General features: G+C 39.9%; 2 protein-coding genes across 2 annotated transcripts in view; both read right to left on the bottom strand.

Moving 5' to 3' along the window:
- The window catches only part of LOC107088575 (interleukin-17 receptor D-like), a 35,460-nt gene extending 32,614 nt beyond the window's left edge, over window positions 1-2,846 (bottom strand). Inside the window, exon 1 of the mRNA XM_015380845.1 lies at window positions 2,609-2,846. Within this exon, the coding sequence (XP_015236331.1) occupies window positions 2,609-2,791 (183 nt within the window). The 5' untranslated portion in view covers window positions 2,792-2,846. The remainder of the gene's footprint in view (window positions 1-2,608) is intronic.
- A 221-nt stretch (window positions 2,847-3,067) lies between these two features.
- The window catches only part of fam50a (family with sequence similarity 50 member A), a 31,493-nt gene continuing 15,998 nt past the window's right edge, over window positions 3,068-18,562 (bottom strand). Inside the window, exons 9-13 of the mRNA XM_015380844.1 lie at window positions 18,184-18,238; window positions 18,025-18,073; window positions 15,818-15,888; window positions 9,927-10,037; window positions 3,068-3,318 (exon numbers count right to left, since the gene is read on the bottom strand). Of these exons, the coding sequence (XP_015236330.1) occupies window positions 3,310-3,318; window positions 9,927-10,037; window positions 15,818-15,888; window positions 18,025-18,073; window positions 18,184-18,238 (295 nt within the window). The 3' untranslated portion in view covers window positions 3,068-3,309. The remainder of the gene's footprint in view (window positions 3,319-9,926; window positions 10,038-15,817; window positions 15,889-18,024; window positions 18,074-18,183; window positions 18,239-18,562) is intronic.

Below are 18,562 nucleotides of genomic sequence, written 5' to 3' on the forward strand. Positions count from 1 at the left end.
GCCGCAAACCACAAAACGCGCAAAACCATCATTTAAATAGGGCGTCTCCAACAGTTTTGCACCTGCCACCAGCTACGCAATCGCTCTTGTTAAATCACCCGCAAACCATGGTTCTGCCCCTCGCGCAAAATTCCAGTTTGCGAGCGCAAATTACTGCACGCAAAATTGGATCTTGATAAATCCGGCCCTTAAAGCTGCAGTAGAGATCTTTTCTGACGCATTTTTTACCATGTCGCCTAAAGATCTCCCCACAGCCGCTTAGCAATCAGTGAAATAGAAGGTCTGGATTGAAACTAAAATAAATGGTCAGTGAGAAATCAAGGAATAACCCCAACTAATCACAAAAGATGGTCCAGTCAATCATGGTCGTCTGCTTGTCCCCCCCTGTGCAGGAATTGCTTCAACAATTAATTTCCCTTTGGGAATAATAAACTATTTTTGCTTTGAAAATTATTTAAATTTTCTTTTGGTCTTACTGAGAAACAGAATTAGGTTTTCAAGCAGCTTGTTCTAAAAAGCAATGTTGCAAGAAAAAAAATCTAAACAAATCTCACTTTTTGTATTGTGTAAATACATATGTAAAATCTTTAAATCTGGAAATAAAATAGTATAAAATGTGATTTTTCAGGGATGGATGCATATATTTCCTTGTATCAGATTTATTTACCTGATATAAAAAGAGAGATTTGTTTAAATTTTTTTTCTTGCAACATTTTGTCAGCTTGTATAATGTTATTTCGTACTATATGCAGAAGAAAGAACAATTACAATGACCCCTCCTGATTGAGGACAGAATGTAGCATCTTATTTCTTCAATGTTTCATATGCACACACATTAACTTTATAATCATCACTGAATAAACCTAACACTCACTGTCCTCTTTATTTATCACATATTAATCCAATGCAGGACTTTTTGCAAAAGCAGTATTAAACCAATATGGCCAATGAATTAATCCATTTAGACAAAGCCAAAATGAAAAAGTATCAAAAACAGTTGGTAATGTTCAAAAAGATGAATGACCAACAAATATCACCTTAATGTCAAATTATGGAAATCATAAACAAACAAGGTGTTTTTTGTATCCAGTTATTAGTCTAAATCAACCCATCTGAAAGTAATTTATGAGGTAACAACACTCAGGAAAATGGAATACTTGACTTTAAAATTACCTCCTCGGGTCTATGCATAACAGGAGCCCTAATAAAAAGCTTTCCTTGCAGCTGCTGGTGGACTCTATAATCTCCATTAAGCACAGTGTGTATTTACAAACATGCTACTTATTTGCTGCACATATTCTAGATCTGATCAAGAGTTTATAACCACTGTATGTTAAGAAAGTCAAGGATCTTAATTTGTCATTATACATGCAGGGTACATATCTCATAGAAATTTGGATGAAGAAACATTAGATGCTTGGAATATTTACTGTTTTCAGCCTCTGTAAATAATTTTTTTCTTTTAAAATTGTACTTATTTCAGGTTTACGAACCATTTTCTTTTTTTTTACCTGAATATATCGTTTTCATTTGACTGATCATTTTCACATGATTGTTTCATTTTTTTTCTCCTCTCTTTATGAGGACTTTAAAAAAAAGATTTCTATCGTTCATTAAACATATTATTTTAACCTTCATATTATTAAGGTTTTTGTGCAAGTTTTTTTTTTAATGTATTTTAATTTAATACTAGTTCAGGCATAGCAGTTTCCCTCCTGGGCCATTTATTATAGTTTTGTTGTAATAAAGGAAATAAATGTTTAACAGCTATTTAGTGAAAATGTCAGCGTTCCTGAGCTTTTATATAATGAATCTGATGTTACAAAGTTGGTATTTAAAGCCAGACGATCATTTATTATAAACCTTTGCTTTCCAATCTGGTTCTGTAAGATTTCTGTAACAGTTACAAATTTATCCTTTGGATTTTTTTTTTTTTTAAGTGCTCTGTAACAATTTTCCCATTTTTGAAGACGGTTACAATACAAGATCATCTCTTAATTTATATTCATAGTGACCCTTTGCTAGCGGTTAAAAGAATTATTTCACGTACCCTGTCATCTCCCCCAACAGCTGTAAATGAAAAGACAAAATTGCATGCCTTCTAACACACACAGGCAGTTATGGGATAATTTAGAGCACATCAGAAGCAGCAATAATGTTGAAAAACCTGATACCAATGTTGCATAAGTCACAAATAAGAAATGCTAAAGTCATGGCTAAACACACCATCATGGTTTCTTTGGATAGTATAATCTGAAACAAACATCTTACAAGACAAAAACCGTTCAGCTTTTATATTGTCTTGGATCTGATTTAATTGTTAGGATACAACATCTGTTTTTCAAAAGTAACTTTGGTTACCGTGCTCCTGAAATGGTGTTTTTTTGTAATTCTTTCTTCCTTTATATCAATATTTTATTTTCAAAATCTGCCAAGTTGGACGACCTAAACACATGGAGTCTAGCTGCACTGAAAGTTGGAGTGTTTTTCCTGCATGCCGTTTCCAATTGAAAGTGTTAGCCTCTCTATAACTCATTTACATGGATCCACATACCACAAACAGGAGCGTGACTGCTTGAAGCAGCCCTCCCAGATAGACGAAACTTACCTTTCGGATGCATTCAAGACTGCAGATCTGAGGGGTAATGACTTCAACTGGCCCTTCTGCCCGAGCCCAGAGAGGCTGGGACACTAACAACAGCTGGTACAATGTCAAAACGGACCGCCACATGGTTCTACGGCTGCCACAAAAATATTTGCAAGACCTATCCTCAGAGAATGGCTGCTCCATCTAAAACCTGGTCGCCAAGGACTCCTTTGATACTTCAGAACTTGGGAGGAGGGACAGTGAAAAGGAGTTGAGGGGAGTGGTGTCCCGAGGCCACAGGTGGAGCTGTCAGAGTTTGCAGTGTGTGCCTTAGCAGTTACTGGAAATTCCTGCCCAAGTTAACAAAACATGAGCCTTACAGATCAAACCACTCCTTCCTGCTTCTCAACATGCAACATAAGAACTGCTTGGAAGTAAATGTCTTCAGTATAGGTTTCAATCACAGGCCTTTCAGTGTAAAGTATTTTTTATTCAGCACTGATTTCCTAGGCTAGTTTTTATTTATTTATTTTTTTGAGAACCATGTACAGGATAATACATTGTTATTTACAGGTGTCAATTTGTGTAATTGCAAAAAACAACAGACAACAAAATTAAAAGTTCAATATTCAAATACCAGCTACAGAAACATGGTTTATGGTGAAGGACAGAGATAAATGACAAAGGCTTTGCAACAGCAGTCCAGAGGTAGACGTTGGCAATCACCGGATCTGAAAAATAAAATTGCAGAAAATTTTTTTATGAAAAGAAAGAAAAATGTCTCTTATTAGCTGTGCAGTGAATTGTGTCTGAAGGATATGGTGAAAAATGACTTCCTTTGTTTGTCTACATTCCTGGAACATTCTAAAATAAACACATCATTAATAAACTTCAGAGGGAAAATATCCCACAAGTTACTCTTGTTTCTACATGTCCTAATGGACTCAATTGGCAAAACTGAAGATCTAAGGCTTGTATGGTAATGCTGAGCCATTTACACAAAATAAAAAAAATATGTAAAAATAATCAATCACCATCTAGATTTGACAAAACAATAAGGTTTATTTCCCAAACAGTGGGAAAAGACAGCAGTGATTAATGTGGAACTTTCTGGAGTTTGGTATGGCACATTAAATGGATACCAAAAAAAGAAAAAAAAAATCATGATCATTTCATCATGTATACGAACCCAAAATTTTCAAAGAGCCATATTGAACAAAAACAAACAAAAGACGGATCTGTCAGCAAAAATTTAAAAGGATTAAAAAAAGCCTCCTAAGGGAAGGCTAAAAATGCATAATAAGCATTTATGATTCAATATTTTCCCCGCAGCCTATTCTGGTGAAAATGACTCACCATACAACTAATCTGCTGTACGATATTTGGTTCTCTAAGTTTAACTTCCATTACAGTAGTAATTTATTATGACTTCCTGAATTGATGGAATAATAGAAATACAATAAAAGTATATATATTTTTTGGTTTTATTTTGACGATTTGAAAAAAACTGAATATGCATAATAAGACTGCCGTAAATTCAAACCTCCACTTGGAAATAAAATGCTGTCCTCTTCAAACAACAATAGCAATACACTCCACTTTTTTTCACCCCGTATTGGGGAAACAGTGTATTAAAACACAGCCTGCAACATTAGCGTTTTGATAAAGAAAGTAGGCTATGTAAACGAAAGTAAGCCAGTAACATTTAATTACAGTGCCCCCATCGGTTTGTTTACAACAGCCCTGTGCCGCGCCGAAACGTGTGTCACTGCTATGAAACAAATCTTTGTTGATAGAAATGTTTAAATTTATTGTTTAAATTAATTTATTATACAAATTTTTACATCAACATAAAAAACATAAAGAATGCTTGCTTTTCTTCCTACACGCTATATTAAAAGAAACAACAACAAAAAAATCAATCTTTTTCCATTTTGTTTGCTTTGAATAAGCTCCAGTTAGCTGAGAGGGAGGCGCTAAAGAGCTGCATGTGGCTCTGAAGCCGCGGGTTGCAAAACTCTGCTATAGATCAAATAAATACATGTTTAAAAAAAAAATAACTAAAACCTTTCAACTGTATTAATTAAACAAACAATGACACAGAGCATCAGCCATGGCAGCAAACAGGTGCATCTTTAGATTTCACATCAATCACAAACCAGAGAGAGCTACTATACTCTGATTGCAGCCTATAATCAAGATTTCCTGCCCAAATCATTTGGGAAGGAAAAAAAATACATCCTTCCTTTTGCTTGGATTTTTTTCTTTATGCACCTGGAGTGGACTTTAATGCACTAAAGAATTAAGGAAATTTTACCAAAAGTTTTAATGCATTGATTAATCTGACATTGACAGAAATCTTTAATTATCATTCAGTTTTTTGTTTTGTTTTTGTTTTGCACATGCTTTGGGATTTAAGATGGAGCTCATAATGCTTCTTTTGATTGACTCTATAATGCAGCTGGCTAACATATTTGTAATATTCGCCACATAAATTAGATATTGCACCTTGCCTTCATCTCTTTAAACTAGGATCCTAAGTCGCCCTGTTGTTGCACAGCAAATGGTGTATTTATGCTCCCCCCCAAAAAAAAGGTAATGATGAAACTTTGGTATTTGCCAGTTCAAGATGCATGGTAAATTAATTCTTTAAAAAAAACATTGAATCTACTTGTGCACTTGCGTCCTATGTATGCATGTTGGACCAACAATGTAAATCCGTGAACCTCCTCATCCCTAGTAGCTTAAAACACAACTATTTTATCTAGAAATCACTAATAATTGGTGATATCTAAAGAAGAGGAACATTTATTTGTTAAAATCAATGTTGAACAAATACAATCTTGTATTTGCTTGTGAGCACTATGGCAGACACAGTACTGCTTTTTTCCTGCTTATACATATCTGCACATCGTAAATCACAAAAAAAAAATTATCACTGTGATTAAAAGCTCAGAGAGCAGTTCCTCTTAAGATGATTAAACACCCCTTCAACTCTTCCACATTTGCAACAAAAAACTTCACAGACAGTACTGTCTAATAGTGTCAGACAGTATTGCATGGGTGTGATGTTTCTAAAGAAGTCCACCTGGGTCTCATTTCCTCTTGGTATAAATCCAGCTTGGAATTTTTCTAAGCCCATCTTGCCGTCTTGTTTTGTTAAACAATTATTAAATTCTAGCCAACGTTGAAAAGGTGTCATTAAATGAAGAGACTTGTAATGGCACGTTATGATTTAGACCTATGAGCAGAAACTCACTGGTGGAAAAGTTAACTTTCTAATGGGCTTCATTGCTTTAGTAAAGTTAAATATTTAAATGTCAAAACATTTTGGTTATTCTATAGTCTAACAAGGGTCAAGCACAGACTAACTCTGTGGCCTTGCTTTCCCAGGGGATCCCACTAGTCCTTAGGGAACTTCTCATGACGGACGTGTGGACTGCAAATCAGCTGCATAGTTGTTAGATGGGGTTTATTATCTGACCTAAAATATATTGCCTAAAGGTTCAGGGGTTTTTCTGGATATTTCTAAGTGTTTCCCAGGGGAACATTTGTGAGGCTATAGTTACCCTATGTACAAACCGTCAAATGGTTCATTAGGAATGCCATCATCAAGATGAGGTTAGGTCAAGGTTCGTCACACCCAATCTACCCATGTCATCAAGAACTATGCTATGTGTGCAGGTAGATTTGTAACAGTATGGGGCCAAGCTAAAACTGTTGCTATAAAACTGCAGGCTTGAGAGTTTCTCACTTTCAATCGTGAGAATCTACCCCTCGCAGTTCCTTCTGCTAGAGACATTAGACTTCAAATAGGGCTCTCCTGATCTAAACTGGGCGATTTTATTACCATACAGGCACAATTCAACATTACAGATATGCCATATATATATATATATATATATATATATATATATATATATATATATATATATATATTAGGGCTGCAACAATGAATCCATAAAATCGATAAAAATCGACTTTTAAAAGCGTTGGCAACGAATTTCATCATCGATTAGTTGTGTCGCGCGATTAATGCGTCATCCGCCGCCGCCGCCATCATCACTGCCACTTGACTGAAACGGGGGTAGAAAAAAAAATACGACAGAGGGAGCCAGCGCTGCAGGTGCAGTGTTGGCTCGCTCTGTCGTATTTTTTTGTTTCGTTCGGTTCATGCGCTGCTCCTTTTTCTCATAGGCGAAGCGTTTACACTCCAGAGCCGAAGGTGGCGGTACTCCGACCAAAGCCAACCACCAGTAGTAGACAAGAAGAAGAAGAAGCGAAGCAGCTTAGCCGGGTGTAGCAGGGGAAAAAATCAGTTGTTGTGGAGAATTTTGTCGGAATGGCGAGTGGGAAAGAACAGGAGTTGGAAGATGCGCCAGCAGCCCTTTATAGGTCTGCTGTATGGGACCACTTTGCATTTAGAGTGACCTACGATGACGACGGAAAGAAAGTTGTGGATAAAAGTGCAACAGTGTGCAAGCATTGTGCAACACGTTTTGTTTATGCTAACAGCAACATGACCAACATGTCATGCTAACCCCGAAATCCCTCATACTCCGTCAGCGCTCCGCTCCGCTGCGCTGCGCTCCAGACCGGCTGCACAAAGCAAAGCCTACAGCCTCCACTGTGGCTCCCGTCCGCTGCCCTCTGAGTCCCATGGAGATGGTAGAGAGTGTGCGCGAGATGATTAAATTCAAAGCAGCAAAACATACAGAAATGATTCAGGGTTTCCGCGGATCATTTAAAATAATTACAATCCATTATTTTTTGGGGGATTTTTAAATTAATTTCATAAATTTTTATGAGATTTCGGTGTAACAATCAACATATACCGAATCGAACCGAACACCGTGACCACGAAACCTTGAATCGAACCGAACCGTGGATTTTGTGAACCGTTCCACCCCTAATATATATATATATATACATATATATATGTATGACATCAAAGTTGGATCAGCCTGTGGTGTGTTTTTTCACTTTGTGTGTGTGGCTCCAAATCCAGGCTTCCATTGGTTAATAAATTTGATTTCCATTGATTATTTTAGTCTGAATTTTCTGTCAGCACATTAAACTTTGTACCGAACTAAGTATTTGATGAGAATATTTCATCCATTGGGATCTAGGATGTGCTATTTGAGTGTTCCCTTTTTTGAGCAGTATACACACCCACCCACCCACACAGAGGTATGTCTTCTACCTCAAGTTAGTTTGTATCCATACTATTTTTACCGTTTTTATTCAAGTAAATATTCAATCCAAAGGCCTTCAACCAAATATGTCTTCCTCTAGAGTATGACTACTTCTACTTTCACCTACATTAACCAATGCTTATGTGCTACTCTATTCCCTTTTTGTCATAGCTGTATTCAAAAACAGAGATCCACCCTGCTGCCCTCAGCTCTCCATACATAAAATATCTCTATGTTGCATTAGATAGGGACATAATGATGGTACATGCTGTTTTTAACAGAAGGCACTTTCTACAAATATACTCTCTATCACAGAGGCTTTCAACAGAGGGTCTGCGACCCCTAGGGTGTCCATGGAGGTACTGCACGGGGGTCGCAAACGTTTTGGTTGATTAGACTTTTTTTTTTTATATTCCCCCCTGCAATTATTTAATTGAAATTTGTTTAAATACACATTAACATGAATTCAACACACTGAAGTAAACAGATAAATGGAGGCAGAAGATGTCTTTCAGTCATCAATGCACACATTCAGAGACACACAGGAGCTCTTTTAAGCTGGGGACCGTTTCATTCATAACACCTGTCCCATCAACCAGGAATCAGAAATACTTTAATAATCCCAGGGAGAAATTACTCTCATTACATTACTCCATCTGTAATAGAGTGATTATAGGACCAGTTTGATATAACACAATTTAATACCATTATAAAATCACGACATCAGTTTGGGGGTCCATGGCCTGGAAAACGTTAAAGACCCATCGCTCCATCACTTTATGCCAGTGATCAATCTCTTTCCATTACCAATTGTTGCTATAATGGTAAAAACATTTCTTGTGGGTATTCTTAGTTCATTATTTAATCTGCTGTTTTAACATGTTATGCTATTTCTTACTGATCTGTTGGAGACATTATGACCTCCTTCTCTATGTGTCTCTGCTTCACCACATCACTGTTATTCCCCTCCTCTGAATCCTACTTATTTACAGCTTTTAAACACCGGTGGCACACGTTCTCCAGCTGCCTCACATGTTGAGTGGAACAAAGCCACAATTTTGACCAATTTTGCTGCGTCCACTTCAAGCCGTTCAGCTCCTCTCGCATTTTCCAGAGACAGCCATGAGGTGACCCCAACCTAAGTCACCTAAGGTTTGCTAAAGATGGTCAACAAGGATGGGAGGGGCAGAGAGGCCCGAAAAAGGCTAGATTTTTTTTGTAGAAAAATACCAACAGGATGCGTTTAGGTTTTCACATACTGCCACGTTCGATACATACATACAGCTCTCTAAAAGCTGTTCTAGCTCCTGTAGCTTATCTAGACCCAACATAAAGTTCTGGCGATCTTTACCGGCCCCCTCTGTAGAAGAACATTTACCTCTATGCCTTATGTTCCTCAGAATATGCTGCTGTGGTTAAAAAAAAGCCAACCATTTTTATTAGCCTGTGTGGTAACGAAAGCTCAGAGGAGAGGTTTTGGGATTCCACAAACTAAATCTGGACTCAGACTCTTTGCTGGGGAACCCACCCCCCCTTTGTCAATGCATCATTTGTCCCATGACCATCTGGAAAAAATTTCAGGTTTTACAGACCTTACGAGATTTTTTTTTTCTGAGGGTAATTTATGTTTCCCTTCTAAAAGTGATTAATGTCTTCTGCAAGTTACTCTAATTTATGTCTGTGTTTTATGTTTGGCATACAAGTTATGTTAAGGTTTATTATGAAACAAGAACAAGAGCATAAGTGTTCTTGATTTCTATAACTCAGGGTCTGTCATTCGTTATCTTTTTGTTTTTCCATTTTATCATATCGATATCACCAACAGCTGACAATAAAATATTTAAAAGCAAGGAAATTACTCCCATGAATGTATTGTAAAGAGGCATCCTATTGTAATACAAAGCTGGAAATTGGCCTGCTTCTGAGAAAGACCACTCTTTGACAGATGTTTCTAGAGGTAGCTAACCTTACTATGTGTTGGAATTTATACATCTGTGGCTATTAAAGTCATCTCAGGATTTGGACTTAATGGCTTGGGTTGGTGGGCAGAGACTGTTCCAAAACATTAGTGGGAAATAGATTTCAATCAACATGTGAGTAAAATTGGTAGAGAACGACCCAGAAGAGAATTTTTTTTTTCTTACCGTGTATTTGTCCCATTTCTTTTCTGGATCATAAGGTTCCCAGCGACTGGCAGGAAAGATGTGCTTGTTCTTTTCATACCAGCTTCTTAGCACCACTTTACCTGCATGAGACTTTATCCAGACAGAGACACAGAAGCATGAACAATGATCTTTCATCTTAACCAACTTATCAGTCAGTCAACATTTTCTGCTGAAATTACAATGGAACATAAGCTTTGAGCCTCTGCTTTAAAGCTCTTAATCCCTGTATAAAAAAACTGAGATAATTTGCCAAAAAACATCCTCTAATCAAATGGAGCATTAAGAGTTGTGTCAATAAATGAATGCAACAACAAGTTCCTCAAGCCTGATGAAAAAAAAGAGACAGGCTTCCTAATAGCAACCCACAAAGAGCAGTAATTCTACCAAAATATATATCTACCAGTATATAAGTGTATATAATCATTTTGCATTTAATATAAAAAAAATTTAATCTATCAATGTGCTCTATCTACACAGTAAGTGTTAAAGTAACACTCACTCTGAATTTGTGTGGGACAAAATGTGTTACTTTAATCCTGCAACATTTAGTTTCACCTGGTTTAAATACGTAAGAAGTCTTCTGTAAGGAACACTTGACTATCAGATTAGTAATCGATGAAAAAAAAATGATGGACAGACTAATCGATTTGCAAAATAATCATTAATTGCCACCCAAGTGGAGACCCCTGTAGTAAAGTTGTCACTTCATTGAAACCAGTCGAGAAGATGTTAACTTTTGGACATGCTGCAATATCCCCTCTCACTGGTTTTTTGTAACATGTGGGGGTGTTTACTTTTTATATATGCTACACCATATCTCCTTTCTATGCTAATTAAGCCCACTCCTTTCTCTTGAAAATTTTTCTCCATGTTAGAGGCAATACCCCCTGAATATGCAAACTGTCAAGACTGACTCAGAGATACAACTACAGCCATAGAATTCTGGCCATCCACTGGTGCAGCAATGCTGGAAGTTACTGGTTAGGGAAAAAAAAAAAAAAAAAAAAAAAAACATCTGACCATTGGGAATTTGGGAATCCTTCCAAACTTGGTTACTTCCCCATTGTTTTCAAAGCTGGCTCTCTGTCTGCTTGTGGGGCAGTAGCGTTGGTGTTTATCTGCCTGCAATAGCTCAAAGTGAACCAATGGCAGCATCCAAGGGCATGAGTCACAGCGCTTTTCTTATATATCATTGTTTATGAGGCCACTACTCCGATTAAAACTCAGTGATTCAGCCTGATTAAGTGTATTTTTTTAAACACCAAACTTATGGAAAATCTGACCAAGAGGCAGTAAAAACAAAATAAATAAAATAGGACCTAGAATTGAGCCTTGGGGAACGCCATACTTTAAAGGTTTGGCCTCAGAACAGCATTGGTCAAGATGAACTGAAAAAGTTCTCTTTTCTAAATACGATTTAAACCATTCAAATACTGGGCCTCTCAGGCCAACATAATGTTTTAATCTGTGTAAAATAATCTGATGATCTACAGTGTCAAATGCAGCACTCAGATCTAAAAGTAATAAAACTGCAACTGTTAAAAGATCATTGTACACTTGAAGCAAAGCTGTTTCAGCGCTATGTGCAGCTTTAAACACAGACTGAAATTTCTCAGTTACATTATTGTCTTTTAAAAGCATCTCAAATTGATTAAGAACTAATTTTTCCAAAACCTTGGATAAAAAAGGGAGTTGGAAATTGGCCTAAAAGTTGCTAGTACGCTTTAGTCTAGATTGGGTTTTTTAAGAAGGGGTTTAACCACAGCATGTTTAAGTATTGATGGGACACGACCTGACTGGCATTTATCACAATTAAAATAAAATGGCTGGAAGTGACAAAAATTTAATTTATCAGACCAGCAGGAAGACAATCCAAAGAATAATTTGATGGCCGCAGATGCTTAATAACTGAAGTCAGTTAATCTAAAGAAACTGTCTGAAAATGATCCACAACAGCTGTGCATTGTGGCATTTCTTGGGAGTCTAAATCTAAAACGGTATTCGAGTCTCTAAGAGCTACAATTTTTTCTGTGAAAAACTCAGAAAAAGCCTCACAAAGTTCAACAGAGGCCACAGGGCCAGGTCTAATCAAGGGATTAACAATCCTATCCAGGACACTAAAAAGGACTTGAGGCCTATGCTTATTTGAAGCTACAAGATTGGTGAAATATTTAGATTTTTTAGATAAAAAAACAAAAAACAAAAAAAATGTTATACTGAAAAAAGATGGACTAAAGAGAACAAAACTTGTACTCGTACTCATCGTCGTCTCCTGCTTTATCCGGAACCGGGTCGCGGGGGCAGCAGACTAAGCAGAGACTCCCAGACTTCCTTCTCCGCTGACACCTCCTCCAGCTGTGTTGTGGGAAGCCCTAGGCACTCCCAGGCCAGCCGAGAGACATAGTCTCTCCAGCATGTCCTGGGTCGTCCCCTGGGCCTCCTCCTGCTGGGACGTGCCTGGAACACCTCCCGAGGGAAGCGTCCAGGGGGCATCCGAAGAAGATGTCCAAGCCACCTCAACTGACTCCTCTCGATGTGGAGGAGAACCGGCTCTACACTGAGCCTCTCCCGAATGACCAAGCTCCTCACCCTATCGCTAAGGAGATACCAGCCACCCTACGGAGAAAGCTCATTTCAGCCGCTTGTATCCGGTATCTCGTTCTTTCGGTCATGAGCCAGATTTCATGACCATAGGTGAGGGTAGGAACATAGACCGAACGGTAAATTGAGAGCTTTGCCTTTTCGCTCAGCTCTCTCTTCACCACGACAGACCGGTGCAGCATCCGCATTATTGCAGCAGCCGCACCGATCCGTCTATCGATCTCCCGCTCCATTCTTCCCTCACTCGTGAACAGGACCCCAAGATACTTGAACTCCTCCACTTGAGGCAGGGACTCTCCTCCAACCTGAAGGGGACAAGCCACCTTTTTCCGGTCGAGAACCATGGCCTCAGATTTGGAGGAGCTGATTCTCATCCCGGCTGCTTCACACTTGGCTGCGAACCGCCCCAGCGCACGCTGTAGGTCTTGGCAGGAGGGAGCCAGCAGAATTACGTCATCCGCAAAAAGCAGGGACGAGATCCGCTGTTCCCCAAACCAGACTCCCTCCGGTCTTTGGCTGTGCCTAGAAATCCTGTCCATAAGAGTTATGAACAGGACCGGTGACAGAGGGCAGCCCTGTCGGAGTCCAACATGCACTGGGAACAGGTCCGACTTAATGCCGGCAATACGAACCAGACTCCTGCTCCGCTTGTACAGGGAACGGATGGCCCCTAATAAAGGGCCCCCGACTCCATACTCCTGGAGCACCCCCCACAGGGCAGCACGAGGGACACGGTCGAATGCCTTCTCCAAGTCCACAAAACACATGCGGACTGGTTGGGCAAACTCCCAAGAACCCTCAAGTACCCTGCAGAGGGTGTAGAGCTGGTCCACGGTTCCACGGCCAGGACGAAAACCACACTGCTCCTCCTGCAGCCGAGGTTCGACAATCAGCCGGACTCTCCTCTCCAGCACCCTGGCATAGGCCTTTCCGGGGAGGCTTAGAAGTGTGATTCCCCGATAGTTGGAACACACCCTCCGGTCCCCCTTCTTGTGGAGGGGAACCACCACCCCAGTCTGCCAATCCAGGGGGACTGTCCCCGACCTCCACGCGATGTTGAAGAGACGTGTCAACCATGACAGCCCGACAACATCCAGAGCTCTAAGATACTCAGGACGGATCTCGTCCACCCCCGAAAGCCTTGCCACCGTGGAGTTTTTTGACCACCTCAGTGACAAGTTCGATAGGACTCCTTCTTCAGCTTGACAGCATCCCTTACTATCGGTGTCCGCCACTGGGTTCGGGGATTGCCACCACGACAGGCACCGCAAACCTTACGGCCACAGCTATGGGCAGCTGCATCGACAATAGAGGCAGAGAACACAGCCTATTAGGACTCCATGTCTCCAACCTCCCCCGGCACCTGAGAGAAGCTCTCCCGGAGGTGGGATCGCCTGGTGGTCGGGTTCTTCCTCGCGGGACCCGACCGGGCCCAGCCCGAAGGAGCGACGCGAGGCCATCCCCCAGTGGGCCCACCACCTGCAGGGGGTACCATGAGGGACCGATGCAAAGGGGATTGGGCGGCAGCCAGAGGCGGAGACCTCGGCGACCTGATCCGCGGGCGCTTAAACTGGCTCTGGGGACGTGGAATGTCACCTCACTGGCGGGGAAGGAGCCAGAGCTTGTACGGGAGGTGGAAATACCACCTAGAAATAGTTGGGCTCGCCTCCACACACAGTCAGGGCTCTGGAACCCAGCTCCTTGAGAGAGGCTGGACTCTCTTCTACTCTGGAGTGACTCGCGGAGAGAGGTGGAGGGCGGGGATGGGGCTGCTTTTCTCCCCCCAGCTCAGCTGTCTCGTGTTGGAGTTTACTCCGGTAGACGAGAGGGTCGCATCCCTTCGCCTTCGGGTTGAAGGGAGGACTCTGACAGTTGTTTCGGCCTATGGGCCGAACGGCAGTACGGAGTACCAGGCCCTCTTAGCATCCCTGGGGAGGGTCTTAGAAACTGCCCCTCCAGGGGATTCCATCATTCTGCTGGGAGACTTCAACGCCCACGTGGGAAATGACAGTGACACCTGGAGGGGCGTGATCTGGAGGAACGGGCCCCAGCTCTGAACCCGAGTGGTGTTTCATTATTGGACTTCTGTGCAAGTCACGGATTGTCCATAATGAACACCATGTTCAGGCATAAGTATGTCCATCGGTGCACTTTGCACCAAGACACCCTAGGCCGAAGGTCGATGATCGACTTTGTAGTCATATCTTCTGATCTTCGGCCGTATGTCTTGGACACTCGGGTGAAGAGAGGGGCGAAGCTGTCCACCGACCACCACCTGGTGGTGAGCTGGATACGTTGGAAGAGGAGGAAGCCTGAAAGACTCGGCAGGCCCAAACATGTAGTAAGGGTCCGCTGGGAACGTCTGGTGGAGCCTTCGGTCAGGGATGTGTTCAACTCCCACCTCCGGGAGAGCTTCTCTCAGAGAACAAAACATCAACATAAAAACACTCATAAAATAGAGCGGCGACAATAAAAAAAAAGAAACTGGATTAAAACAGATTGAAACAAGATGGGTTATTTAAAAGCTTAAAAGCTGGGAGAAAAAGCTTACATCTCCACAAATATACCACCTAGATTTTGTGAATACTAAAACCGGCTGGTCGAGTTTTAACACAAGATTCATAATAAATTATTCTTTTTTTTATGTGGGAGGTCATGTTGGTTTTGGACTAGAAACAGGCAGATCTGACAACCCTGGCAGCGAAGCACAGGTGAAGTTGTTTAGCTATACAGAAGATAATTTTTCATAATAGAATGACGAAGGATTTATTTGAAAATCATTTTCATTTAAATAGATCTATTTTCATTTATACTTCTAAACTAAAAACTGGTCATTCTACTGTACCGGGGGCAAGCTGTGTTTCCCTGCGCCATGTGTTTCCTAGCTGGGCTGATGTGGCCATATTAGCTGTAACCCTCAAGCTTAGAGTGTGACTATCTCAGCATCACCACCCTCTCCTGTGTTTGAACTGGCTAATGGTTCAACCACAAAAACAATTCCAGACTAAATGTTCTGGAACAACCATCAATGTTTCCATCTATCTACATTATACAAAAATGAGCAAGCTCTAAAAGTATTCTCCCCAAGTCAGTTTTGAGGATTGATGCTCAAAGATTTAAAGCAGCTTTGTGGGTTCAAAAGCTCATCAATTAGGAAGGCGGATTAAATTCCCATAAGCATTGCTTTGTATCAACACCCACCTCTCTGTTATCTGTTCACTCACCCTTAACTTTTAACTGTAGATCTATTTTTTCTGTGAATTTCTCACCTCATCCTTTTCCACAGTGGCGTCATTCACTAGTCGGATATCATCGTGAACATCAAAGCTGAACAAAGGGCCTGTTAACACGGCAAAAAAGAGAAAAAAAATCATAAAATAGAACTAATTGACCTGACCATGGTTACAGAGATTTCTCCAACAAACAAGGCAATAAATTTCCCCAAACGTGTTCCGAATAATTCTGTCTCTCATTATAAATTAACACAAATGTGAAAGAAAGGAGGAGCTGGTTTCACTTATTTTCAAATGCAAACAGAACCACTAAATTGAAAACAGCCTTTTTTTAAGAATCCCAGGAACATCCAAGTTTCTGATCTCAAAATTGGAATTTCCTGTAAGCATATGCAGCTTTTTCCAAGAACAGAAGAAATTGATAAAACCTGAAGGAATGCATTTGTTTTAACATTTTGTGTCTACCGCAGATACATTTCTTGCCTGATTAAGGAAAGCAGCTACAAACTAAAGAAAGAAACAAGACAGTAATAATAAACCAATAGGAAAGATGCAGAACCTGTGACAGAGTCTGGCTGTCGAACACAATACAAGAAACAAGAAAAGCAGTAGCGTTGAAGGTCTTCTTAAACAAAACTTATTCATGTAACAATACTAACAGTTTCACTTTTTGGGGTTTTTATTTATTCACGGAAATTATCTTTAATCACATCAACAAATAAAATTATACAACTATGTACTTAAAACAATGTCCACAAAGTGAATGGTAATAAAAATCTAAATAGATGTTTAAAAACTAAATTTATGAATCTAATTATAAAAACCTTTCGTAATCACACATTTAGAACTGTTATTCCAAACACATTTTCTTTTTCAACTTGCATTCTGTTGACCTTTTCCCTTCTGGTCCCTGAGCACAATAGAAGCCAGTTTTACCAATGTTCTTCAGATGTAAAAAGCTCCCTCACTGGTCATTTTGTAAACCAAATGTGGCAATATAAAGCATCTTTGCCACTGAAAATAGTGCGTTAAACAGGGGTTTTCATCATGGGTTGACCCACTAACAATCGGTATATGACTCCCTTCCATCTGGCAAAAAAAAGCAGGGTCTGACCTGCAGCTGAAAGCGCTGCATGGCCTCTGCTCCCTTGCAGCTGCGTGTCTGATGACACCATCACGCTGTGTTAGCATTCATGATGTTACTATTGTGATAGATACCGAGAAAGTAAACAATGGAAAGAAACATGTAAGGATGCCAGCGCATGCTTTATTGTTTCGCTCTTTTGTCCCTCCGAATCCCTCCCACCAGTGCTGTACCATGTTTGTCGAATGTAAACAGGGTTCTTTTGGATTATTAGATCAGAAGCGACCTGCACAGTGTTGCGTACGCTGTGTTCTATGGTGTCATGTAATTTTGCGGGTCAACCCAGCTCTGATGTTCCCACAGCATGCGGATCAGAGCCCAGGAGATTTTAACGCAGGTCTCTTTGGCCGAGGCGTGTGAACTGGGTAGACACATGTCAGTTAGGTGTTCCCACTGCCCCTAAAAGCCGATTGTTCCTGGGTTTAAACTGGTTTTCTGGCCAGTTGGAAAGAGGTATAAGAGAGAGAACCAGCTGATAGATGAAAAGAAACATTTTTAAAAAGCTGAAGATGTGTATGGCATGTCTGACTGACCAGCATGATGTCATGAGAGTTTAACTGGTTTCAATTGTGCTCAGGGAACAGAATGGTCACGGAGAAGATAACAGAGACAATACAATTTTTTTTTTAAAAATTAGAGAATGGAAGTGAGAAATAGAATAAGGAATAACATTTTTATAAAGTTGTGATAAGGAAAGGTATTTATTCAGATTTATGAATCCGATTTATTTTGTTTTTAAACATCCATTTAGAAATTGGTTTTGAAAATACATGTTCAAATTCCCATATCTAACAATGGATTAATACATTAAATTTACAATTCCGCTTTAATAATTCCGTTCAAAATGTGCAATTAGAAAATTATTTTCAAATTGGATTGGACATTGCATGATTCAAATGTTAAATTTGAAATAGCTTACTATTAGATCCTCCATAGTAAACTGCCTCAGTCAGCTAAAACAGAGATCACATGTCTGATTGGCATTTAGCCTCTGGGATAAACCTACCTTGGTGAGCAGCTTTTCACCCCTTGTTTATATTTAAGCTTTGCTAAAATAAAGCAAAGTTAATTGTTCAAAGAGCAGAAAATGTTAACTTACCAGACTTTCCTCTGGCTTTTGTCACAATGAAGTCGTAAAAACTGTGGTGCTAATAACAAAGAAACAAGGAATGATTTAACCAAACGGACTGCCATGTTTACATTTTAAAGCCATTTGCAACCTTCTTCCTCTATGTAACAGAGAACAGACTGGGCTCACATGTGGGATTATCAGGTCCTCCTTAATATACATCAGCTGCTCCACTCCAGCAGACCTGCAGAGAAAACAAGTGATACAAAAGGGAAACATCAGCAACACACCTCACTCAACAAGACTTAAAAAAAACAGAAGAAAAAGTAAAAAAAATAAATAAAATAAAATAACAGAATAAAATCTGGGTCCTGATTTGATTAGATTCTTATATATAGAACATGACACAGAAGCTAAAAGGATCAGAACTAATGGAGCTTTTGAAACTAAATGGCAAATAAATGAATACAAAAGTGCTCTGAACATTTTTAGTCGGGAGGCTTAATTATTCTAGTCTAACATCAAATCTTTAAAAGAGAAACTAAATGTAATTTGAATTGATTTTTGG

This window comes from Cyprinodon variegatus, unplaced genomic scaffold (assembly GCF_000732505.1).
Source record: "Cyprinodon variegatus isolate N-32 unplaced genomic scaffold, C_variegatus-1.0 Scaffold222, whole genome shotgun sequence".
NCBI classification, from domain to species: domain Eukaryota; kingdom Metazoa; phylum Chordata; class Actinopteri; order Cyprinodontiformes; family Cyprinodontidae; genus Cyprinodon; species Cyprinodon variegatus.